A 26,234-nucleotide genomic window follows, 5' to 3' on the forward strand; every position below is an offset into this window, starting at 1 on the left:
AAAGCAAGGGAGGAGGAGAAAGGAAGACGAGTGGTTTCCTTGGACTCCATAATGCTGTGAGACGAGAGCCAAAGTAGGGGACGCTAGGGAGGACTGCACTCTGTTACGTGTTTACAACTTACAATTCCCTCTACTGGCTAAGATTGGCCAAAGAGATGGCGGCCGCAGAACCCGGTTGAGCATTGTCCAGTGGTGCGTGGAAACTGCAAAGTGAGGGCGCGCGCGCAAGAAACGAGAGAGAGAGAGGGAGGGAGAGTTGGGCTTGCGGGCCTTGCGAGGCCGTCTGAGTACGGGATCGTCGTTGGGCGTCGAACGGGGTGATATAGTTAATACAGGTTCAACGGGCAGCCGAACATCTCGGGTGGCAGCTCTTTGGCAACGCGGCGTGTACCTTACATAAGAATCGGCCTGACAGGTACGTTGCGGCAGTTAAACAGTTGAAAAGAGTTAACTAGTTAGTTACATGTTACATTCAGCGGGCGGCGCCGGGCGAGAGGACGTTTGTCGGCGGGTCGAGATGCACGGACGGGGAGAGAGAGAGAGAGAGAGAGAGAGCGACAGCGGGAGAAGGGAAAGGTTTATTCTTCTCCGTAGCCAAATGAAACGCAAGTTGAAACAGCCCGGGTTTCCAACGCTTCTCCGTCGTCTGTCAGACTGTCCAGCTGGTTCGGCTACTCTGTTAACTAGTTGGAGTTATCTGCTACAACTTCCTCGGTGCACAGCGCTGGGCGCTGTTGCATCACGGCGTCTGTCTCACTTCTCTGGCAAACAGATCTCGTCAAGCGTCAAAACTCTTCCAGCAAACCCAGGAATTATCAAGCAGAGTCAACTAGTTATGCTAGTAGTTTGTCTGTCTGCCACATTCATCCTCCAGTTTCCGCCTGGGCTACTCTACAACTGTCCAAAGCATCCACATCGTTCAGTCCTCCACCACCGGCGTAGTTGACCACGACGCAGCTGAGGAAATTTAAAAAAAAAAAAAAAAAAAAAGGAAAAAAGAAAAAAGAAAAGAAAAGAATCATCCCTGCATCTTATCTGTGCCGCTCTTATATTCAAGCAGGCCGTGACTTGCAGTTTGCATCCAGTGTGCATGTGAGTGTGGGAGCGACAAGAAGCCGATCTGAAGGTCTGAGTGTAACACAACTGGGCTCTAAGCGCGTCACCGCAACTTGACGGTGAGACGGCCAGACCAGGATACTGGCGGTTCTCTCCAGTCCTGCCAGCCTATCGACCCTGCTGCCGCTGCCTTGGGTGCTCTCCTAGCCGGCGAATCGGTATGCAGCGATGCGACGGTTGGGCATTCATCCATCGTCGCGGGTGCAGCGACGGAGAGAAAAGTCATCCCAAGCCTGGGTTGGCCCAAACCACTTGTGTGCTATGGCTGTGTGGGTGTGTGGGCTGTGCATCCAATATTTTCGCTCTCATTCCTCGCCGTGTCGCCGGTCTTGAACTTTGGGCTCGCCGCTGCATCCTAGACACTTTCGCGCTGGACAAAGGTAATTATATTTACAACGCCTGATATCGTAATGTATGTATGTATGTACAAGAAGAGCGAGCATTAAAACTAACTGCCGAAAAAAATAAAACTAAAAATAAAAATAAAAGGGAAAATTGATAAAAGGATGAAAAGAAGATGTTAAACAGAGGGAAAGAAAAAGGTTAACTAAATAAAATTCCGAATCCAACTCCCATGTTCTTCACTCGTTGATATGCTCCCGAGGGTCATTCAAAGTAAGTCATGAAGGCATGTAGTTGGCTAAACCGCTTCCCATAAACTTCAATTGCTTTCCCTTTGCCATCAACCCAGACAAGAAGAAAAATACGTCTAGAATTACGTGATACTTATCGCCCGCCATGATTCGCAAGAAAAGTTGTATCGTATCATCTCAAACGCAGATGTTTGCCATGGCAGGTACATCATTATCGTCAGTTCATGTTACTGGAAAATGAAGAAAAGAAAGCGTGAACCCAAATTGCAAATGCTATGCCCGCGGGAAATGCATAAATGGTGCCTGTATGTGAAAGACGCAAGGCTGGTATCATCGGTTGCAATGTTCGAGGGCTGGTAACAGTTAAAATAAAAGCGCCAAACGGGTTCTGTCACATCGCGCGGATGTCAGAGGATGGGCTTGGACACCTGGAAGAGGACGCGAGGCACTAAGCGCAGGTATTACAAAGAAGTCATCGACCAGGAACCGTGCAAAATGGACTGGCGATAGTTACGAACGATCTCACGAACTCGAATTATCGTCAAGTCCCCTGTGTGTCGTCGGCTTTTGCACCTCCATTTGATGCATTCGATTCTACGTTGTTAGCGGCTTCTTCCACCGTCATATTTGACACATTTCTGATCGGTAATGTAGCCCTAGCGGACGTCTTCTCGGTACCGAGTTGGTTTGGTCGAGAGATGCTACCGCCAAATTTTGGCCTTGTTGTCCGTCTCGACTGCGGCGCGAGATACCGATCAAGCATGCTTCTCAGGACGTCAGATCGGACTGGTTTTGCGAGGTAATTATTCATGCCGGCGTCAATGCATTTTTCGCGATCCCCTTCGATGGCACTGGCGGTCATGGCGATGACAAGGACTTCGTTGACGTTCGGATCCTCGTTCTCGCGAATCTTCCGAGTAGCATCATATCCGTCGAGCACTGGCATCTGCACATCCATCAAGACAACATGGAATGGGTTCCCTTCTTTCGACCGCTGCTGCAATGCCCAGACCGCCTGTTGGCCATCACTGAACACTTCGCTCGTCAGTCCCAGATTATGAACGAAATTCACAGCAATCTTTTGATTGATAGGATTGTCTTCGGCGATGCAAACCCGGATCTGATCGCGAGGAATGCATGTAAGATCCCGCACGACTCGCTTTTGGGGCGGCTGTTTCTTGTCCTGGGATAGCTCCTGGGACCAGGGTGTTCTGGCCACCGCATCTTCCGGAGCCTTCTTGAATGTCACTGTGAAGGTGACTGTGGTGCCAACTCCCACTTCAGAACGTAACCAAATCTTCCCGCCAAGGACTTCTTCGATGATGGCCTTGCATATGCTTAAGCCTAGTCCACTGCCACCATAAGACCTTGCTGTCGAACTGTCGGCTTGAGAGAATGGTCGGAAAAGACGCGCCAGATGCTCATTAGATATGCCAATTCCAGTGTCGGCAACGATGCAGGTTACCCTGATCGTAGTTTCGTCCTCCTCGGCAACCTTGGCTCGAACCGTGACCGATCCTTTTGGAGTAAACTTGTAACTGTTGCTGAGAAGGTTCATAAATATCTGGTGAAGGCGCACTGGATCTCCCAGGACCAGGAGATCTGGTGCAATATCATCAAGGTCTTCAATAGTCTCTAGTCCTCGGTCTCGGTGAGTGTAACGAAGTGCTCGGACCACCTCAGCGATGGTTTGTCTCAAATTAAGAGGAACAGTGGACACCTTCATCTTCCCTGCTTCTAGTTTTGAAAAGTCTAAAATATCGTTGATGAGAGTTAGAAGAGTATCTGCACAAACACGAATCGACTCGACGTAAACATCTTGCTGGCGATCTAGGTTTGTCTGTTTAAGTAGTTCGGATAATCCAATTACTCCTGTCATCGGTGTCCGCAAATCATGAGAAATGTTGGCCAAGAAGATAGACTTCGCTTTGGCGGCCTCCTCCTTTAGCTTAACGTTATGTCTGGCTTCAGCTTCGGCTTCTTTAGCCTTTTGCTCCGCTTCTCGCGCCTGTGCTAGTGATCGCTTTTGGGCCTCGATCATTGCCTCGTTGGCAGCACTAAATACACGTTAATATCTTCACGCACTACGTAATCTTAGGAATGGTCTCGTACCTGATTTTGCGCGCCTCTTGGAATAGGAATGCATTTGCAAGCGAAATGCCCACTTGGTTACACACAAGTCGTAAAACAACGAGATTGCGATGCGTGAACGAGTTAGGTTTGCCTTCGATATGGATCACTCCAAGGAAATTATTCGCTTGAAGGATCGGCAACGCAATCACAGATCTCCCTTCAGGGTTTCGACTAGCATAGACATCGGAGACATTCGAAAATCGCTCGTCTTCGAGAACGTTATGTACCAGAACCGGCTCTCGACTCCGCAGTGTATAGTGAGTGATCTGCTGGGCCATTTTGTCCTCCACCTCGGCGAACGGCAGGCCGTCTGCATAGGCAACTTCTCCTTTGTCAATTTCCCCAGCTGCTGCAACACACCATCCTTGGGATTCGAACTCAGTGATAACGAGAGCTATCTCAGATCCACTACAAGATTCCAAAATGATCCCGACCATTTTTGTCAGCAGTTTGTCTACTTCGAGTTCCGACGACATCACTTGGCTAAACTCGAGAATACTCGAAAGATCGATAATGTCTACTCTCGTTAGCGTTCCCACCTGAGACGGAACCGATGATTGGGCAAATGCTTACCTAGACCAACTCTTGAGACGTCTAGAGTCCCCTCTGTCCAGTCCTGATCCTGCTCTAGCCAGTTTCTGTTATGTTCATCTTGACCTTGGGTGCCACTTGACTCTGAGACTGAATTCGAAGAGACGGCTAGCGCGTCAACGGTTTGGCACTCGACATCCTGGGACCTTGCAATGGATCCCATTCTGAGCAACCACTCGTGGCGCTCCGCTAACTGCTTAGCTTTTCCTGTCGCACTCATTCGGTTCCAAGCTGGAATTGCGTGCCTCAAAATTGCCTGGGCAGCGCGCCTCGCACCTCGGCGAACAAGAAAATCAACTGGTCACAAAAGTATATCAGAATGCGTGCTAAGAAACAAGACATATGAAAGAATGGAAGAATCACCTTGCAGCTCGAGGGCCATCGCCTCTTCAAGCGGGAAGTTGTGAAGCTGGGTATGATCCAGCGCAGCCTACACAGAATGTAAATATCGAAGTGTTTACTTTCAACAACATCATCAAACATGACCGTCTTACCTCCAAACCCTGCATCGTCGCTGAGTAATCGTTGCTTATCTCAGAAAGCAAAGCCTGCACCAGCAGAGACCACATCCCGAAATTTGTATGACAGGCGGACTCCATAAAGTCGATTTCCTTCTTGTACTTCTTAACCAACTCAATGTCTTCCTTCAAGCCTGGGCGACCTGGGTCTTCGAGGCGGCGAGACATTATTCCCAGTGACAAATAGAAATATGTTTGCGTCGCAAAACGAGAGGACCAGAGACACTCAATATTGTTAACGATCTCCGTCCCGACTTCTACAACTCTGTCGTAATATCCATACAGGTAGAGTGGAATTAGCATCATTGCGCGGTACGAGTTCAATGAATGCAAATTCGAACCACTAGAAATAAGACATTCTAAATATTGGTGCTCGTCGTGCGAATGGTCGGACATGATTTTCTCTGCAATGTTGACGAAGGTCTTTCCTTGGAGGGCTCGAGCTGCTTGTCTATATCATGAAATATCTCGTATAAGCATGACATTCTCCACTGACCAAAAACGTGACAGTAGGACACTCACCTCACGGCCATGATGATTGAACCCCCTCTTACGTCAGTAGCCCAATCGCTTACTTCCTCACTCGCACAATTGCAATGTTGTTCGAGCTCTATAAGATCTTGCCCCAACGAGAACCCGGTAGCGACCATGATGCCAATAGTGAACAGTGTGATGTGACGCTCTCCAAGCACATGTGCGATCTGCATCGAACTTTCGAGCAGGGGGAGTGTCGACGCCATTGGTACTCGCATATGATTCACAAAAACATTATCAATCAAGACTCCCCGGGTTGAAAACGAGGGTTCTTTGCATCTGTCAAGAAGACCAAGCGCAGCATCACTAAGCTTGAGCCCTAATACGCTGTCTTTGTAGCGGCTCGTGACAATCATGTTCAAATGTGTGCAAAGATAGGCTATCTGAGGAAAGGCCCCTCGGCTTATGTAAATGTTCATCAGGTCGATCGCGTAGCGACAAAATAGCTTGGGCTGTGTCCAAACACACAAACCCAATGCTTCCGTCATCACAGCTCCAATTGCTAGTAGGGTTCGATCCTCACTCAAAGGCCTTGAGAATAATTCGTCCAGGTCAGCTGTATAAAGGTATGCGCTGAGTTCTGCATACGCCTCATCAATTTCTTGCCAAGTCACTTCCCTATTAATATTCACTCCAAGATCACTTAAGTTCGAAAGCAACGCGTCTAGAGCAGCGGTGATTTCGCCGTTTGAGGAGCTAATCCGACTCTGCAGGACCCAACCTCGAGCTTTGCAGGCGGGTGTGTGCGCATTGGCGGAAACTACGGATAAAAGATCCGTAGCCTCAGACGCCCGACCCTGGGCTAGAAACATCTCTGCAGTAAGAAGATATAACTCTCTTGTCTCTTCATAAAAAACATCCGGCCTTGTAGGATTCCAGGGGTCGTCCTGTAATAGGAAAATGCATGTTTGATAGAAAGTCAAAGCAGTAGTACTGGCGCTTGATTTTTGTGCTGTCATAGCTGCTTTAGATAATTCCTCTCGGTATTTAATACGGTGGGAAACTTTTTCCTTTATTAATTTTGCAGCAATGGAAATGTGATGGGCGCGTGCATAAAGCATATTTTCGCTCGAGGCAAAGTATTTCATCAAGGTTTGCGCAATGATAAAATGCATTTTCTCCTGATTACGGCATCGTTTCATTAAAGTTGCGGCCTGCGCATATCGATCAAAAGAGAACCTAGAAAAAGTAATGTTAGCCTAATGTGGTCAAAGCCGTGAGTGAAAAATGGAGAAGAGTACCTAAATTCATCGTCGCTATCTCCTGGAAGTATGATGTAGGATTGGAGTAGATACTGGAGTCCAGCGACAACGTTGCTGCTCGACTGGCTGAGTTTGGTCCGTTTTTGGTTTTCGCATCGTGCGCTCTCTTCATCGTCCGTATCTTCCGAGAATTCTTCGCTGAGCAGTTTTTGAATCACAGAGAAGCAAAACGGGCTCCCTAAAAATGCCGCCCAAAGAAGAATTGACCTTGCCTCAGAGGGGAGCTCCTCGAACCTCTTAGCCACAAAATCAATCTCTAATCCCTGACCGTAGTCCGGTGCAGCAAGCTCAGTGAAAATTCGATCAATATCAAATTGCCACGTAGAATCCCTCCATGAATACCATATACAGTTTTTGCGACTGCAGGTCTCTAAAATTAACCTAATATAAAAGGGAATTCCTCGGCTCTTCTCTTGAATGATCGCGGCGAGAGGTATTAACGAATTGTCAGCAGGCCGATGGAGAGTTGCAGCCACATATTTGAGAATGTCATTTTCACTCAGAGGGCCAAGTTCTATCCTCGTGATCTGTGGACCTTCGGAATGGAAAAGGGTCTTGACCTCAGGAACGACAATTTCCTCTGGCCGACCAGTAACAATGAAAACGCAGCGCAGCTTTGTTCGCATTATTTCGAGGAGTAGACCAGAAGTCTCATCATCGGCATATTGCACGTCTTCCAAGCAAATACAGATTAATTTTTGCATTGTCATCGTTCTTAAAACATCCACGAAGATGTCTGCAAATCGAAGATTTTTGGCAGCGGGTTGTTCCTGATAGATGTTCTTCGGAGTCTGGAGGGAAAACGAGCCAGATAAGTTAGGGTTATCATGACCGGCCTCTCCTTCAGGGGCCTCTTTTATTTGTAGTGGCAAAACTGTAGACTTCGAGCCCAAATGCTTCCCATTCCCAGCCGATGGATAAATTAATTGTTGTGGAAGGTCGAGAGTACGATGAAGGGTCCGCCAGACAGGTCGCAGTGTTGTACGGATAGAACTATGGTATTCTGTCGTAATATCACGCTCAGAGAATATCTGCTGTAGTAACGTTGCTAATACTTTCATGAACGGTTCGAAAGGGACCCTGCGGGAGCGGTCGAGTCGTGAAATCGCCATATATCCGCCTTTCCGAATCTCCGGTTGGACTCTCTGTATTAGATCCGATTTTCCCGATCCTCCAGCTCCTGATATTGTGATTACCTCACATCTGCCACCATGACGATATTTGGACTGGGCCATCAGCTTGCCCAACCATGGGAAATTTTCTTGTGGGGTGCTGAGGCCACCGGCACCAGCTTCCTTATCGCTATTGTCCCATGAAAGCCGAGAGTCGATAGGGCTTTTCACACGGCTCAAATGTAAATTCTTTTGGGTTGACGCTGAAGATTCAACGCTATTAGTTGACGCGTGGGACGAAAGCTGCGGCAGAAGATTGGGGACAGGTGTGGGAGTATTTCTAAAACTCGCTAGCCCGTAGGATCCAGAGTCGCTTGAAGCATCCCCAAATTCGATGGGATCAATGCGTTCCCCAGACACAGAAGAACCGGAACTAAAAGAGTATTTCGGGTGAACGCTGGTTTTAGTGTTAGGCTGCACCGAAGGCTCCTGCAAGCGTCTTTGAACGACCTGGAGGATCCGTTCGCACTCCTCTTTTCGGCCAAATAGAGCAGTCGGCAGAGTGAAGAAAGCTGTGACATCCCTTTGGGCAATCTGAAATGTCTTGAGGGCCTGGGAATCCCCATCACCCAAAAGTTTCATAATCTTCTGCAGGTCCATCTTCACGGACGAAATAGTATGATATCTGTCGGTGATCTGCTTCTGAACCATCTTTTGGATCACGGCAGATATTGCATCGGGAGTGTCCATGCGCTTGCTCGATACTGGGCTTAACCTTTTGCTCAACACATTTTGCACCACCTCAACAGGGTCGTTCCCATCAAATGCGGGTCTGCCAACAAGCATCGACCAAAAAAGGACTCCCAAAGCGTAAATATCAGTCCGACTGTCAGGCTCGGTGAGCAGCCTTCCGGTCTGCTCCGGAGCAATAGACCGCAACTTATCCTTTGCCCCTGACTCCTTGGAAAGTGTCGACCAACCCTCACTGAGAGCGTTATCAAAGGCTCTCGAACCATTGCCGGTGTTCGAAAGTTTTACGGCACCCGTTTCCCGAGAAAAGTGAAAGGCATCAGCTCGGATCTCGCCGTGAACATTTTTCAACCCATAATGCAATAACTCAAGGCATTCACAGGCGCCGATCGCGAAATCCAAAAAGACGGATAGGGGAACTTCGTCCACGAGAGGAAGGTTTTCGGGGTCACATTGCCCTTTGGCTTGGTAGAATGCCGGGCCGAAACTGACTAACTCTCCAAGGTAGTTTGGGCCTGGGAATTCGAATATTGTCACAAGCAAGGGAGCGCGCTGGCCAGGCTGAGGTGTAAAGCGAATAATATCAATTGGGCGGACTGTGTGTTTGCATTCTGGATCTGACATGTCGATGATGGTCTTCATCGAGTGATATTCTCGTTCCAAACGAATGATATGGCTTGATATTCGCGCCACGACTGGCACAGAAATTTCGGGGTCAACGCGAGGCGAGGCAACCCCGCTACTACCTTCGCTGATGCTGCTGCGGCCATTATTGCGGGGAAAGGATCGCGGCTCGCTTCTGAGGGAGTCGTGCGCGAAGCTGGAGTCCTTCGAGAAGGAGGAAGAGGAGGCCGGAGTCGATGAAAACACGTCTGGTTCGGAGGAATGCTTGGTGCCTGTCACCTGCCAATGATCGTATGAGGAGTGAACGGGCTGGAGAGTTGTATCCCACGTATAGCCGGGTATCTGCCCGAGGCGTTCAAACAGCTGGTCAGTCGTGAGAGGGAGATCCTCTCCTAGAATCCGACTTTCCTCCATGGCCTGCTGGGGGGAGTGGTGATGGCTAGAGAGAGGATCAAAATAAGCCGAGGCCAGCTCAAAACGCCGCCTCCGAAACAAGTGACAGGGTGGTGGTTAATTACCGTGGTGAACAAGTGCCAGTCCCTAATCATAGTGCTCCCCTATGAAGCGCTTTCCATCACCATCCAACGGGGTCTATCCCAGTGTTTTCGGCCTTTTCGAGGATTGCAACTCTCGGAGATGGCGGGCGATCATCAACGATGACAAGAAAAGGATGCGCCTCCCATTGGTCTGGGCCTTGGTTCGAGAAGCAAAACTTCGGCCTTGGCGCGCTTGCGGCTGTAGTTGCCGCCTCTGCTCGAAGGTGCGGCTCGTGACGCGGAACCGGCAGGTCAAGGCGATTACCTAACACAAGGTGCGTCGTTCGGTCTTTGCAAAGTTCAAACCTCCAAATGTCGGCGCATCCCGAATGCAAGGGCTTTGTCAGCTAAGTATTTCGTGCAATGTCACCACCGGACGACAGGGGTTGGCGCGTTTTATCCGGAGCACCATCACGGGGAAATGTTTCTCGATGAGGATGCTGCACTCTTTCCTATCTTTCCACTCATTAGCTTTTTCCTTCGATGGAACGAAGGCGGCCCCAAGTTCTCCGTACTTGACCTGCTGGAGTGTTGCACGTGTACAGTAGTAACCCGTACAGTTGCCATTCCATTGCAACAAGTACCTCCAGTCCTGATTCCAAAGACCCGTGCCTGTGTCCTTTCCACTTTTTGCTTTTACCCCAGGTTACTCACATTTTGTCTCTGACTGCTTTTATGCATACCTTTTCACTCTACTGCCCGTTTCCTTCCACTAGTAAGGGTGGCAACTGGGATACCAAGCTAGAGAACAGCTGCTCCCCTCCGAAGAAGGCAAACAGTATATTTGGATGACACAGATGACCAGAGGAAGAGGTATCCGGAGCCACAGGGGGGAAAAGGTCGACCAACATATCATCCGATAAGTTGGTTTCGCTCAGCCTGAGCGAGTTTTCTTCGTTAAAGCCGTGAGAGCCGAGAAGACGTGTCCTGAATGCACTGGTAGGACGGCTAATCCCGTCCACACAGCTCTCGCATCCTCGATGGCCATAAAATCAAAAATCCAAAGCCTTGGCCTTCGTTTCCTGAGGTCCCAGATCTGTTCGAGGCCGGTTTCGCTGCTGCATACCGACACCGGCAAGAATCGGAACCCAATGTATCCCAATATCAAATGAAAGTCAGCCACATCTTCACAATGGATCGGGTCGCTAAGTTAAACCCAGCGAGCTCAAGGCCCTCAAGTCGCGTTGAAATGGCTACCAACGTGTATTATATGGAGAGTGACAGCATAATCCAAGTCCAGAGACATGGAGAAGAAGACGTGGAAAACGTCGATAGCGCTCTCCTTCTCGTTGCCGCGGAGTTACTTGATAGCTACTGGTGGGCGGCTGATGACTCGAACTCCATGAACTAGGACGCATACGCTCAATAGTCCTTCCCGATGATGTTTCTCCGCCCCACCTTGTTCTTTCTTTGCATTCCCAAATTTTGAACCAGGACGATCTTTGAGGGACAATGTCGCATCGTTATTTTGCCTGCGTTGTCAGAGTACCACATGACATCATAAGATCAGAGTTTCGTCCGTGTTGTCTTCAGGGTGCCTAGGTAGCTGATGTGCTTGAGTTTCTACACAATGGGGGGAGCGCGAGCTCAATTGTGGTTCACCGACCTCGCTTCTATCCCGGAACAAAAAAATCGGGAGTAAGATATTATTACCTGTGGAGTGGACGTCTTGCTGTGCCATAGCAGCTCAGAGAAGGAGGGAAACTTAGGGGGTTCTCTGGGGTCCAAACAACACGACTGAGACCGACTGTAACCACGTAATCCCGCCGCACACAGATCCACCGCGGCGCAGTGTTTCCATTCAAAGTCTCGAGGATTAAGGGGAGACGAATCGTCAAGGGGGCCGACACACTCCTGCTTGTAATTCGACCTTCGTCACTTAACGAGGAACAAGGCGGAAAACCACGATGTCTCTCATTATCCCTTACACCGCATCATGCCTCACCGTATGGAGTCTGTTTGTGTAACTTACATTACCGCGAAACACGATAACGGCTGTATTTCAGAATTACCACATGTAATTGGCCACGATCACGCCACCGGCGTCAAAACGTGGTTTATCAGGAAAGAGAGTTTCGGCTCTGCCTTCAACTCAGGCTTTGCCATGGACTTGGGTTCAACTAAGGATCTTAGCGCGCTTTAGTTTTAACTCCCTATCAACGTGTGACGCCCAACCGGGCCGTTGATGGAGAAGGAAAATGCTTGACAAATTCGCGTCTATCATGCTTCTTTTACACAATGGCTATCCCTAGGTTGTTGCAAAGTGAGATGCCCCTAGAGCCTTTACAGTCCAACAAGTCTGCCCCCGTTGGGTAACGCCAAGACAATTAAACAAATGGCCGACGTGCCTGATGAATGTCCTCCACACGTACGTCACACAACTTTCCTAAGTGGAACGCGCAGATCGTCTATCGCGGCAACATCAAAGTCGAATGAGAAGTCTCTCTGGTTCCCCCGGGCCGAAACTATGTATTTGCCAAAATTAGGAATGGAATTCTTCACTGGTGGTATTCCAGCAGCACTAGCTGGGTGGTATGTCCAATCAGGTTGTTAACGAAGGGGCAATGGGACGGACTGGTGTCGTGGACAGCTGTCTCTCTTCGTTTGACCGTTGCACAGTGCTGGCACTAAAATCCCTTCCGGTATCGTGACAACGGAGCCTAGTCAATACCTGTCTGGAACCAAAATCGCTCAAGTGAACACAATGCAACTCGGGAGGTCTTCATAACAATAATGATACTGAATGATCTCCAGATTTGCAGGTCACAAGTGACGAGAAATTTGTTTAACAATAGAAACAAAGGAACCTTTCGTCTATGCTTCGCCAACTTCGTGACCAAAAGTCTTAGATACGAGGAAGGAGGGGAAAAAAAAAAAAAAAAGAAAAAGAACAAGAGAAAGAGAAAGAAAAAAAGAAACAGAAAGGACGTTGCGGAAGAAATCACAGAGTTTCCCCGCTGAAGCTTCTTGTAAATCCTTGATAAGACCTTGATGAATTTTGCTAGCAACCCCAAGCGGAGGATTCTTGCCAAAGAGAGACAAGCATCAACGAAAGTTCGTTAAGCGTGGGTTGCTCTCCCGGAAGCTTGTCGCTGTCTGATTCCCAGGCTAAAAAGCACGCGCCAGCTTTTGGACAAGTGGTGACGGCTTGAATCCTGATGCTGGCGGGACTCATTCCTTCTTCGACGGCAGGGTAACGTGGCGTACAGATCCAGAATATCAGGTTGTAGGATGGGTGCAACGTCGATAGTTATATTCAGAGTTTGGGACGGGTCACCATGGTTGTAGATGGGAGGATGCAGTGCACCAGCAGCTGGCGGCCCTGGACAGGACTTGAAAAGTCCACCTGAGTGATCGGGCTTTCCGAGGCGAATTTCCCTCTTCATTGCACAGTCGCCATTTATTCGGCTGCGGAGGTGGGAATGCAAGACGGGTTGTGGCATGGGTAATTTTACGAGAGGACGGGGGCTAGGAAACGGAGTATTTCGCCCTTTAGGGCCAGACTAGCGCGTAATCAGTAATGTTCCTCGCAGCCCACACCGTAACAACCCCACAAAAACGGCCGTCTCTCAGCCACTCAAACTGCCCTGCTGACCTCATCCGTTCCAATTTTACGAGCGCTAAGCAGCCTGCCTTGCGTATGTGCCGAGATTGGGTGCTTATGTTACCGTATTATGCTTGTCATGTTGGATTTGTGGGAGATGATCATCCCCTAATTCGTATCGAAAAAGGGAAGCAGAGGGAAGAAAAAAAGCGTCCCTCCCACCTTGTTTCTGGGGTTGATGCTGCTGTAGGCACTTCCAACAAAGAAATCAGGAACAGCGGCGGCGGCGGCAACAGAATCCACCCGGAACAAGCGCCAGAGCGCAGAGCCCATCCGCACCCGCCACTGGCTCACGACGGCTGCGAAGAGAGAGAATGAGAGGGCGAAAGGTTCAGCGGTTGTGAAGTGGCAGGTTGACGTCATAGTGCCAAGCCCCAGGAACACTAACTCAACGTACGGGGGACCAAGAGACACTTTTGCTTTCTCTGGGTCTCTTCCTCTCTCAATGCCGAAAACAGCAAAAGACACGCCCACTCACTTGTCCCCGAACCACGACCCCCCCGACCACCCTCACAGCACTCTGCGCGACGCCGAATCATAGTCTTCAACGTCTCCTCCACCGCCCAAAGCTATGAGTGGCATCCTTTCTTCCTTCGCTGTCCAATTTTCCTTCAAGCAATAAAATCGGCCTGAGTGCGTTGTGGTGGTTATTTTGGCCCTCGTTGCGAAGCATGCCACAATGCGTATGTCTTCCCTTTCGCTTCCACTTCCACGCTCCCTTCGCTTGTCCGTTTCCATTTCCGTTTTGATGCAGGTTTGAAGTATGCATTCTAACTTGTGAGTCAGGGACCTCATGCCTATCGATGAGCCAGGATGAGATGCCCCAGGCCAGCGAAAGCGCCAACACCCCCGAAACCGCCCATCCCTCCCAACAACCGTCCCAAAACACACATGGCGCGTCGATCGACGCCACCCAAGGCAAACGCCAGAGCATGCAGACCCTCGAGGAATTACGGCAGAAGATGAAGGATAGATTCGTCCACCAGCACAGTCAGGTTAAGGAATATCTTGGCGAATTGTCGCTGACAAGCCCTGATATTGGATACTCCCGTCAAGTCTTGCGGGAAATGAGATCGACTCCTTCCACGCCGTTGAGGCCCCCAACCTCTCCTCAAGTGAAATCTACGACCAACTCGCATAAAAGGGCATCTTCTCAGGATATGGACTCGTCATATCCGTTTCCATCGACGATATCTCAAAAGACTCCTCTGGAACACGTCACAAGATCTCGAGAAGATCATCGCATGTTTAATCCAAGGTCCACTCGTGGCTCCCTCAAGAAAAAGCTTGGCAAACAACCTGATGCGCGTAGCACGCCGGAGAGAACATATTATGCACCACCGAAACGCGAATTTTTACCATCCGATGCCGCCAATGTTATGGAAGATCCAACGTATCCGAGTCCGAATTTGTATGACCTCGCGTTATATTTGAACGGGGATGCAGGACTGGAAGGTTGGTGGTCAAATGTGTCCCAAATCCTACGTCGGCACTACGGCGCAGAAAGAGCTAGCCTTGCAGTGCCTGGTGATGTCACGGACCTAGAAAATGTGCCATGGGGGCAGAAGGCTACATACAGCTTATACGCAAAGCGGTCGATGGGCAGAAAAAGAGATTGGTCGGAAGTTAACCCCGAAAAACCACGTTATGAAACGACCAGTCCCATTGGCACTAAAAATTCCGAGTCCATTGGGAACCCAAACTTACATCTTCTCTCAAAACGGCCACAGTTGACAGCTCGTCATTCTTTCGCTGGCCATGGAACTCTTCGAAATGAAGGCACCCGGCGTGAAGCAGAATCCAGGACTGCAAATCCAAGACCTGGTGCTGCAACACGGAGAAAGAGCGAGTCCGGAACATCGGAGAGGCCTACAAGAGGAGTTTTGAATCGGGCAAAACTTGAGGAGGATTCCTCAACGTCTAGCAACAATCGGGTTGATTTCAGTGATGAATCGGCCCAAACTAATATTTCTAACCCAGTTGCGGCCGTATTTCAAGTACCGCGCTCTCTGGAATTGGAGCCAAACTCGTTGATTAAGCGGACTGGGATTGCGAAACTTTTTGGTCGAGCGAAGCCAGCCGTTCTAACGAGGCAATATGCCGAAGACCCATCCTCAGGTCAAACCATAACTTCGGTACATCGTCATAAAGATGTGGTCCAAACAACTCCCCGTGAGGAGCATCCTTCGAAGATGGTTTCAAGCCAGCGTCACTCCCAGAGCCGTCCCGGGATGATGAGAGCGCCTTTATCAATTCTCGGCGAAGAGGTCGAGTCTGAATATGTCTCTGCTTTAGAAGCATATGAGGAATATGAACAAGTTCCCCCTTCTCCATGGTCGCAGTCTCCTGCACCATCTCCGGCCCCCCTGGCAAAACCGGATGAGAACCCGTTCTTCACCAATCCTGAAGTAGACGAAGATACCTTCGCTTCGAGTCCACCGCCTCACGACTATTCCGAGACCCAGCCTTTACAGGCCATTGGTGTTGACTCGTCAAAAACGGTGATTCATATACCACTACTGTATTCCCCCCCTTCGAAACCACCCGACCCGACGACGTTGCGATTTCCTGTTGCTATCATTTCCCTCCTAGCGCCCATCGTTCCCTACCCGTCAAATCTACGAGTTTCTCTAGCATATCTTATGCCCCACCTTACCACTTCGTTTTGCCTAGCACAGAAATACAGTCAGTTGGAGAAGCAGTTGTCAAACTCATCTGTTGGAAGGTATAGTCAGCTTCTAGGGCTTGGCGGCACCTTTTCCGATGAAGGAAGTGAACTCGAACTCGTTGCAGGGTTGACGGGCCAAGTCAATCCGCAGGGAGAGAACGCCTCTGCTGGTCGTTCTTCTATTTCAAGCCCTGCTGTTGCATCACACTTGCTGCGATCTGCCTCTGACTTTTCGACATCTGCTTTGGATCTTCCGAGTGGTGGATTACGAAAAGATATTTTCTTGAGTCCTGGACCACTGACACAAACCGGAGTAGAATCAACGGATAGCTACTTCAAGTCAAAGCGGCCCGGTCTCATCCGGAGTCAGCATTCTAAATGCTCACGCGATTCGAAACCCGGAGAAACCCCCTCGAGCCCATCCAGCCCTGCCCTACAGCAAGAAGGGGGATCAGGATATGACGAGCTCACACCGAGGGATACTTCATCTATCTCAGATCCTTCACAGGCGTACGGGATGCCATTTTCTCGCCACCCTTCCTCTACATCCATTGCCACCCAGCTACATCGTGATCTCCAGTCCCGTCCTTTCTCGGATACAATAGCGCAGCTGATACTTAACTCCGTTCCCCTACACCTGTTTCTTGCTAAGTCCCCTACCGGCGAGGTGATTTGGACAAATACAAAGTTCGATACGTACAGAAGATACCCTCAAGGGCCACGAATAAAAGATCCGTTTCAAAATGTTCACAGCAGTGAATATAACAATGTGATAACCGAATGGACCAAAGCCCTGCGAACGGGATCTCAATTCACTGAACGGGTTCGAGTAAGACGCTTGAATGACGAAACATCTTATCGCTGGTTCATCTTCAGGGCCAATCCCTTAATATCCTCTACCGGAGAACTTCTCTACTGGATTGGCTCATTCCTTGACGTTCATGAGCAGCACATCGCCGAGCTGAAGACTGCACTAGAAAGAGAAACGTTTGCCACTGATGCAAAATACAGAGCTCTGGCCAATTCAATACCCCAGGTTGTATTCGAAGCTGCTGAGTATCGAGGTCTTATCTCAGCCAATCAACAGTGGGAGCTGTACACAGGCCAGTCTCTCGAAGAGGCTAAGAATTTGGGCTTTGCGAAGTATATCCATCGGGATGATCTCAAAAAATGCGGCATTATTACTCCACCTCAAGTTATTCCCGAGTTTACCAGTGCCACTGAATTTGGCCGAATTCTGTCAGATGCTCATATGTCTCAGCCGCCTAAGCCAGAGCGATCATCAGAAGATTCTACTTCATCACCGAGGGCCCAAGTTCACGGTGGTGATCTGTCGAGTGAAGGATCTCGCTTCAGTCGGGGCGTGACTGAAGCACTTCAAGACCTAGTTCAAAAAGGTGTTGTTACAATACAATGTGATGAAAACGGGCGCCATTCATATTCTACTGAAATCCGATTCCGGTCGAGGAAGGGAGACTTCCGCTGGCACCTCGTAAGGCTTGTCAAGGTCGAAACAACCGATTTTGGAAACGGAGAGGCGTCATGGTACGGCACATGCACCGACATAAATGATCGGAAGATACTCGAAAAGGAGTTAAACATGGCAATGCAGAAGTTGAATCGTGAGATGGAGTCAAAAACTAAGTTCTTTACAAATATGTCCCATGAGATCCGAACACCGCTGAATGGAATTCTGGGCACAATACCATTCATTCTTGACACGAATCTGGATTCTGATCAGCGACGCATGCTTGAGACGATCCAAAACAGTTCGACCAACCTACGCGAACTTGTGGATAACATATTGGACGTGTCGAAGGTGGAAGCAGGAAAGATGAATATTCTTCGGCAGTGGTTCCACGTCCGCTCTACGCTTGAAGATTCTATCGACACCATTGCGTCGAGAGCTATTGATAAGGGCTTAGAACTAAATTATGTCTTCGAGCCTGATGTACCTTCAATGGTTTTCGGGGACAGGTTCCGGATCCGCCAGATTCTTATCAATCTCATTGGTAATGCGGTCAAGTTCACCTCTCAAGGCGAAATTTTTATTCGCTGTTCGATTCACCACGATCCAGAGAGCAAACTTGAGAAGTCGGAGTTCCTGATCAACTTCGAGGTGATTGATACGGGCAAGGGTTTTAGTGCTAGGGATGCTCAGCAATTGATGCAGAGATTCAGCCAAATTGAAAACGATGACGCACCACAACATGCAGGAAGTGGCCTAGGCCTCTTCTTATCAAAACAAATTGCCGAGATGCATGGCGGTCGTCTAACGCCGACAAGTATGGAAGGCCGAGGCGCTAAGTTCTCTTTCTATGTCAAAGTCAGTGCCGCTCCTACACAAGCACCTCAGACGTTAGAATCTATCGAAAAGAAAATATCTACTCGGGTTTCTGCAGACGCCGCTGTCGAAAGCTCGACGGCTAGTCAAATCTCTTCCAGTGCGCAGTCAGAAATCAGCCCCGAGTCAGCGAACTCGGGTAGCTTCCTTTCTACGCGTTCTGGATCAGCTAGCACGCCTAAATCCGGTCTATCCACCAGGCACAAACCAGTACAATTCAGTTCCGCAGTACATGATGCGTACGCTGCAAAAATGAATAGTCAAGGTTCTCCATTGGTGCCCGCTTCAAGGCCAGGAACGACTGAGGAGGCGAAGAAGAGCGATACCTCCGAAAGACCTCCGCACCCGTCGACCTATTCTGTGTTGATAATATGTCCATTCGATTATGCGCGCGAGGCTATTAAGCAACATATTGAACAGGTCGTCCCTCTCGATGTTCCAGTTAACGTAACTTCAATCCTTGACTTGGACGATTGGAAAGAGCTGATTAACAATAACGAACGTCCTATTTTTACTCACCTCGTGTTGAATTTACCGGATGTCGATGACATAAAAGAAATTATGCAGAATGTGCTCCAATTCGAAGCGGCTCGATCGCCTACCGTCGTCATTGCCGCCGATGCATACATGAAACGTGGGCTAAGCGACTTTATCTCAGAGTTTGTATCTGCAGGGAGGAAAGGTTTCATTCTGCCTAAACCGCTGAAACCTTCGACATTCTCGGCAATTTTTGATCCTCTCAGCAAGCGTGAGCTCAGCAAGGATAGGAATCAAGCCACGGCTAGAGCGATGGACGATAGCTTCAAGACTATGTCAAAGATAGTCAAGGAGATGATCGGTAACAAGGGCCATCGGGTTTTGCTTGTGGAAGATGATGAAACGAATCGAGCTGTAAGCCATCATCCCCTCCCGCTAACGGAAACTCGTGCTAAAATATCCGTTTTAGGTTATGTTGAAATATCTAGAAAAAGTTAAACTCAGATCTGAGGTTGCTGGGAATGGCCAAGAGTGCATCGATATGGTATTCTCCAAAGAACCAGGATATTACTCACTCATCATTGTAAGTCAAATATTACCAAGCTAGGTTTGCACGCTTGAAATCCCTTGTTAACAAGCGTTTGATGCTGTAGTGCGACATTCAGATGCCTGTCAAGGATGGCTATGAAACTTGTCGCGAAATCCGGTCTTGGGAGGCAAAAAATCATTTCCCTCAAATTCCTATCATGGCTCTTTCAGCAAATGCCATGACAGACCAAATTGATGATGCTGCGCGTGCAGGATTCAATGACTATGTCACAAAACCCATTAAACACAACGAACTTGGTCAAATGATGATGGCACTCCTTGAACCACAGGCTACCCGAATTCTGCTTGAAGGTCGAAGGGGATAAAGTCTGATCAATTCGCTGGCAATCTCGATTCCACTTTTACAATCCATCAATCTTATTATGTCTTTCTGGTTTGTTTTACTCTTGATTCCTGGACACTTTTTTCATTCTCTGTCTCTGGTGCATTCAATAGGTGTTGTGTGGTTAGTATAAACGATGGGAGGCATGGGTGACGGAAATGGCAAAAGAGAAAACACGGCATGCAATGTGTACTCACTGGCGCAGGTCTGGTTCTCTCATCAGGGTGGGCAGTTTGCTTTCTTCCGTCTACTTTTAACGTTGATACATGCAGCGAATACCCCCAACATGCGATGAGAAATGCATGGTTGCGGGTTTCTATGAATTTTCTTTTGCTGCATTTTGTGCATGAGCCTTTGGGCCTTAGACATGACTGACTCTGCAAGCAATGGTGAATATATCCCACCTGTTGAGTCCTGATCCTTTGCTTTCACAATTAGTTGCAGTCACTGGTTCTGCTCCTTGCTTTTCATTGTTATTTCAGTCACCTTTTTTTCCTTTTGAAATTTCTGGTATGAATTGGTATCTATGAACAGTTTGTTCTCTTCTGAAAATTATGTAACTATAGTATTATATTTTTCATCAACACAACAGCTCCCGGGATGAATGCGTAACCATGTCCATCCACTAAATCCAGCAGCATGCTTGTCAATGCAGGCTTCTCCGGCCAAACGCTCGGAATCTCTTGACTCCACCATCGGGGATGAGGGTCAGCTTTAGATGGGTAAATCCAACCACGTTTCTCATAACGGGAGCAAGATCTTCTCCTTCAAAAACATGTTCCGTGTCAGCCTTGCACGGACGATCTCCGTCGATTATCTCGATCCAGCCTGGTTGATTGTGAGCAGGATCCTCGTCCGCTCCATCAGCAGCGGTATACATCATGCCGTGAACTCGCACCGCACGAGGAAAATTGCCCCTAAAGTCCTTCGTGTCCACGACGATCCTTTCCACGGAGCCAGAAAGACCAAGTCTGACGATAGCCCAATCGACATGTCCCGGATCTCTGGAGCGTGCAGTCTCCCATCCATCCCCCATATTGACTCCCCTGCCGGGTAGCAGGAGGTTAGAAGCAGGTGTAAAGTGTTGGTCACTAACTGAAGTCACTACGGCACCAAAAAGCGCTGACGAGAGCTCTTCAAGGGGCAATACGCTCCGGTCCGAGGTATTTCTGAGGGCGGGCGGCAACGACGGCGCAACCGCATGGCCGTATAGGCGGAGTCTCGCGAAGCCACCGTCCGGATACATCCGCACACGCACATGTGTAAGTGGAGCTGAGGGTGTCTTCAACGCCCAGGCGTGACGTCTCGATGGCCCACAGTGCTGGATGGGCAGAATCGTACTCCAGCCCTGGTACCCCGGGCTTGTGACGGGATGCTCGTCGCCCTGTCCGGTTTCACCAGATATATACGTTCCCTCGACGAGAACGCTCTCACCATAGTTGCCTACGAAGTGCGCGGTGTCGATCTCCACACCTTCGACGATGCCGCTTCCGACGCCTAGCTGGATGACTGCCCAGTCGAACGGCTGGGGATTGTGCCGTCTGGTTTCCCAGCCGTCGTACCAGGCTCCGGTATGCACGAAGACTCCTGGGCGGTGGATTGGCGGAGTAGGAGTGAGAAGGTTGGATGCAGCGGCGAAGTATTCATCGCTGCAGGAAAGGACTTTGGATTCCAGAGCGGAGGAAGCGAGATTGGTCGTCTTTGAAAATTGCTTGTCTATATGCTGAGGAGAGATGGGAATAATGTTGGCTTTGGTAATGGTCTCCATAGTTCGATTTCTCTACGAGCTTACAGAGAAAAGCTAAAGACAAGAATATAGCGCTCTTTTGTCTGAGGATCGAGCTGGACTGAATAGTTTATTGTACAAGCCTTGATCAGGATTTCGGCAGCTATATATAGTCAGCCATTCCGCGAGAACTAAACAATGGCAAAGTTAATTGCGGGCTGGAACGGCGTTCGGAGTCTGCCGATGAAACTCTCGGGAGATCTTAAAACTAGAGGTAGCGTCCTGTGTGACTCGAAGTCGGTTGATAAAACACTGCGAAATTGCCGTTCTAGGTCTACCGATGAAGTGAGATGTAAAGAAAGGAGGGGAAGATGAAGAAACACCAAATAGTTAGTTAATATCGTCCGGGATTCATCGGCCGGAGCGATCTTCTCCTGTACCGGGAGAGGCGGTTGTCATTCATTCGGATGGATGACGATCAGGAGTGACATCATTCGTCCTCCGTGTCACCGCCGCCACACAAGTACCTGGTGATTGGCAATCGCGGCGTGCTCATTGCTGGCCAGATGCCCATGCAGAATTGGAGGCATTATTAAAACCTTTACAGTGATGCTCGGTCGGATGTGATGATATCAACGGGAGCAAGCGTTGTAATTTGAAGACAAGCCTTGTCGATTGCACCATATAACTACGTGCTCCGTAGATTCGACTCGCTACAGCCGGTAGCCAGTGAACTTCACCAGTCCAGGTCCCCATCGAAGCATGTCCCCCATACGCTCCGCATCACCCCCCTTTTGACTATTGAATTCGTCCATTTGCTGTTTTAGGAGGAACTGCACTACTTTTCGATCAGCTCGTGGTAACACATCCACACTGCAATGAAAGATGGCTTCAGCTACTGGAATTCCCGAAGCGCGGCCGGCCTCTATTCATGAGAACGGAGAGGAAGAACCGCTGCTTGGACGTCCGGGCGACGTGACCCAGAAGGAGAATCAGAGCATTTTAATAAACCTGGTTACAGGTATGGATCCGCCTTTTGACGTGGGGGAAGGCGAAAATCGTGCTGTTCTCACGTCCTCTTATCATAGGCACTGCTCCGATTGCACAGGCCGGGATACTGATTGTACGTCTCTGGACCCGAAACTCACTGGGATTCCCGCTCACGTATGCTGATGGCAGGTTGCTGCCCTTGTTTGGTCTGCTATATTCTCAAACGAGCTCATCTTCTTCTCTCCTCACCCGGTACGTCTCGGCATGATGATTCGCCGGCAGAAGCACCACTAACTCTGTCGTCCCTCGATCGATAGCTTCTTAATTCCACCGGAGTGCTCCTTACCACGCAAGCAATCCTTCTCCTCCAGCCGACACACACTCCTTCGCAGAAAAGGCAGGGAACATTGACTCACTTTGGCGTAATCGTTGCCTCCAATCTCACCTTTGTCGCTGCCTTCACTATCATCGAGATCAATAAAGCCTCTCACCCGGAAACCCGCTTCACCTCCGTCCATGCGATCATGGGATTGATCACGTACATCCTTATCGTATTGCAAGCAGCTGTCGGAGCAGCTCAGTATTTCTTCCCCGCACAGGTCTTCGGAAGCATCGACAACGGGAAGCGGGTGTACAAGTGGCACCGGCTCTTCGGCTATGCTCTCCTCGTCATGGAGCTCGCCACGATTGCGGCAGCGACACAGACGGACTATAACAAGACCGTGTTGCACATCCGCCTTTGGGCCGTGTTGCTCGCATCAGTCCTGGTGATTGCGGGAATCTACGCTCGAATCAAAAAGCAAAAGATGCCTCTTTTCAAGCGCCAGAGACCAAGAGAACGGTCAGATTAGTCAATGGTGGATCGGAACTCTGTGTTTCTCTTCATTTCGGACCAGTTCGGTTCCTTTCAGCGCGATATTATCAGTGTCTCCGAAGAATGGCCGTGGGGCGACGGTGGTAATAAGTGGAAAGGTGAAACATACAGAAAGTATCTATTTACCATCAATTGTCAGGAAAAGTAATTTTTGGAAGTAAAAGTTTTTAAGAAAAAACTAGTCATTTATGCCATTTCTGCTGTGTATCGACTGAGAGCGGGAAAAGCAGTTTTTGTAGAGCGGCTTTTTGTATCGAGCTGTGGAGATACATAAATGCGTCTTTGGCTGAGCACAAGAGCAATCAAAAAAAAACTTCACGATCTCAGAAGCCGAAACAGCACATTAAACCCTGCAAAAGCGTGGCAACGAATATCAAATCCATGACAGCACCATATATCTGCCTAAACTGCTGGCGAACATGTCTGCGAGCCTTGCAATTCCGCCGTCCATTCTCTTCCTGTCCTCGCATCCTTCATGACTCCAATTCCTCCGCCATTACCCGTCCACCAACTGGGCCCAAACCGGTTCCCAACGTCAAGCACATTCGCGAAAACGCCGAGCTCTACTCCCAAAACTGCATTGACCGAAACTACAGATCCCTCTCCGAGTATCCTTCCCGAATCAAAACCCTCGCGGACGAAGCCGCCCAGCTGCAACGATCCCTCAACGCTCCACGATCAAAAATAAAACAGGTTCAAAGAGCCATTGCGAAGCTAGCTACGTCGTCCACTGAGGGAAAAGGCAAAGCTTCGGGTAAAAATGAAGAGTTGGACGCGTTGCACCTGGAGGCGAAACAGCTCAAACATGCGTCGCAGTCGATGACCGACCGGAGGGAGAAATGCCTTGAGGAAGTACAACAGCTTGCACTCTCGCTGCCCAACCTCACCTCGAAAGAGACTCCGCGTGGAGACATTCCCCGCGTAGTTAATTATATCAATTACGACCCGCGATCTCCTCCCGGGTTCGTTTCCTCACCTGAACCAACGCGGAACCACGTTTCTATCGGCACCTCTCTTGGGTTGTTGGACTTTACCAGCTCCGCGACCTCGACGGGATGGGGGTGGTACTATCTTACGAACGAAGGGGCACTACTCGAGCAGGCTTTGGTTCAATACGCGCTCAGTGTCGCCATGCGTCGAGGCTGGAAACCTGTTTCTCCGCCCACACTGGTCTACTCGTATATCGCCGAGGCATGTGGTTTCCAGCCACGCGATGTGAACAATGAACAGCAGATCTGGTCAATTGAGCAGAATGAGAAGGATAAGAGCAAACCACAGAGGTGTCTAACGGGTACAGCGGAGATCCCTCTAGCCGCAATGTATGCCGGCCAGGAGATCCCGGCCGACAAACTCCCCCTAAAATTCATCGGCATAAGCCGATGTTATCGTGCCGAAGCGGGCGCCCGAGGCGTTGACACAAAGGGCCTGTACCGGGTGCATGAATTTACCAAAGTCGAACTCTTCGGCTGGGCCGACGACATCCCAGAAGCCAACTCCAAGAGCGCAACAACCACTACCACCACCACCACCACATCCTCCTCCTCCTCCTCCACCCTCTTCTCCGAAATGCTCTCCATCCAAACCGAGATCCTCTCATCCTTAAACCTGCCCTGTCGCATCCTCGAAATGCCCACCGCAGACCTCGGCGCCAGCGCTGCCCGAAAACAAGATATCGAAACTCTCTTCCCATCCCGCCTGCACCACACCCTTACACAACAACCATCCCAAGCTGAGTCCTTTGACCACAATGGCTGGGGAGAAGTAACTTCTGCCTCCATATGCACCGACTACCAGAGCCGTCGGCTCGGAACGCGCGTGCGCACGGGTGCAGCGGCTAGGTTTCCCCATACGGTTAACGGCACGGCGGTAGCGGTGCCAAGGGTCCTGGCTGCTATTTTAGAGAACGGGTGGGATGAAAAGCGGGGTGTGGTGATTGTGCCCGAGGTTCTGAGGAACTGGATGGGTGGTATTGAGACGATTGGGGGAAGAGAAGGCATGGTGGAGTGAGATGCGTGAAAGCCGTGCGGATCGTAAGAATATGTAGGATAGAATAGAAGAGTATGTATGGACTCACATTTGCCTATAAATACCGACAATGATATAATGTGACAGTGATTGAAAGTCCAATCAATGTTATCTCGAGCAAATTAGATCTCTGAGTTAGGCTAAAGGTGCAGAGCAAAAGAGCCTGATCTCAGGATTTTCCAATGTCTTGTTGAAAACACCTCTTTTCTGTTCGAGACCGCATGACTGTATTTTTTCCAAGTTCTTCTTGGTGATGAAAAATCCTAGTTGACAACATGGTGCAAGGTAGACAACCTGAAAAATTATCCGGAATATCTTATTTCAGCCAACTAGGTAGAAATCATGACAGGAATTAGTACACGAGAAGGGCTTATTAAATAAATAAAGCTAAATGGTAAAAAGGCAGTCATCTCACTAGGCGTCCAAGATAAGCATGGGTTGCATGCAATCATCACCAGACACATATCAACAACTCCTAAAAGCCAGGGAGCATTGCGATTCAACACTCCTAAAGAACTCACTTTTAGGTTATTCAAAAGAATAGGGAAAGAAGTACAAATGGGGATATCAGAGAAGTAAGAGAAACAAAGAAGAGCAGATACAAATCACAAAACAAGTACGTAGTCGTCATTTCAAGTCATAAGATTCATGAATGTTTCGCATAAAATGGCCAAACCATCATCCTCACGGAGCAGAATAGAGGGGAAAAACACCAAAAATGATGTCCTATAATATGGCGGAGGCACTCATAGGTTATATATACCAGCATGTCTTTCGTCAATCCGAATCGCGTTTCTAATCAAAAGCAGCCTCCCGCCGATCGAGG

At 49.2% G+C, this 26,234-nt stretch overlaps 6 protein-coding genes across 6 annotated transcripts; 4 read left to right on the forward strand and 2 right to left on the reverse strand.

Annotated features, from left to right (window-relative positions):
* Positions 1-1,930: 1,930 nt before the first annotated feature.
* On the reverse strand, positions 1,931-9,844 carry D8B26_002981 (uncharacterized protein). The gene is made up of 8 exons (XM_003068724.2): positions 9,752-9,844; positions 6,727-9,672; positions 5,474-6,664; positions 4,928-5,402; positions 4,797-4,863; positions 4,416-4,730; positions 3,822-4,359; positions 1,931-3,766 (listed from the first exon to the last, which is right to left on the reverse strand). Exons 2-8 carry the CDS (start codon positions 9,645-9,647, stop codon positions 2,251-2,253), a joined length of 7,023 nt encoding a protein of 2,340 aa, XP_003068770.2. The 5' UTR covers positions 9,648-9,672; positions 9,752-9,844; the 3' UTR covers positions 1,931-2,250.
* Positions 9,845-10,901: 1,057 nt separating this feature from the next.
* Positions 10,902-11,120, forward strand: D8B26_002982 (uncharacterized protein; the record flags this gene model as incomplete). The annotated part of the gene is made up of 1 exon (XM_066124009.1): positions 10,902-11,120. One exon carries the CDS (start codon positions 10,902-10,904, stop codon positions 11,118-11,120), a length of 219 nt encoding a protein of 72 aa, XP_065980084.1.
* Positions 11,121-14,015: 2,895 nt separating this feature from the next.
* On the forward strand, positions 14,016-19,776 carry D8B26_002983 (uncharacterized protein; the record flags this gene model as incomplete). The annotated part of the gene is made up of 4 exons (XM_003068723.2): positions 14,016-14,056; positions 14,160-19,276; positions 19,332-19,445; positions 19,516-19,776. The coding sequence occupies exons 1-4, from the start codon at positions 14,053-14,055 to the stop codon at positions 19,774-19,776; spliced, it is 5,496 nt and encodes a 1,831-aa protein (XP_003068769.2). The 5' UTR covers positions 14,016-14,052.
* A 563-nt stretch (positions 19,777-20,339) lies between these two features.
* On the reverse strand, positions 20,340-21,623 carry DAL2 (Allantoicase). The gene has a single exon (XM_003068722.2). The coding sequence runs from the start codon at positions 21,559-21,561 to the stop codon at positions 20,440-20,442; it is 1,122 nt and encodes a 373-aa protein (XP_003068768.2). The 5' UTR covers positions 21,562-21,623; the 3' UTR covers positions 20,340-20,439.
* A 478-nt stretch (positions 21,624-22,101) lies between these two features.
* D8B26_002985 (uncharacterized protein) lies at positions 22,102-23,538 on the forward strand. The gene is made up of 4 exons (XM_066124010.1): positions 22,102-22,540; positions 22,608-22,642; positions 22,699-22,761; positions 22,827-23,538. Exons 1-4 carry the CDS (start codon positions 22,405-22,407, stop codon positions 23,358-23,360), a joined length of 768 nt encoding a protein of 255 aa, XP_065980085.1. The 5' UTR covers positions 22,102-22,404; the 3' UTR covers positions 23,361-23,538.
* A 226-nt stretch (positions 23,539-23,764) lies between these two features.
* DIA4 (Serine--tRNA ligase, mitochondrial) lies at positions 23,765-25,516 on the forward strand (the record flags this gene model as incomplete). Its single annotated transcript, XM_003068720.2, has 1 exon — positions 23,765-25,516. One exon carries the CDS (start codon positions 23,765-23,767, stop codon positions 25,388-25,390), a length of 1,626 nt encoding a protein of 541 aa, XP_003068766.2. The 3' UTR covers positions 25,391-25,516.
* Positions 25,517-26,234: the final 718 nt, after the last annotated feature.

This window comes from Coccidioides posadasii, chromosome 2 (assembly GCF_018416015.2).
Source record: "Coccidioides posadasii str. Silveira chromosome 2, complete sequence".
NCBI lineage: Eukaryota > Fungi > Ascomycota > Eurotiomycetes > Onygenales > Onygenaceae > Coccidioides > Coccidioides posadasii.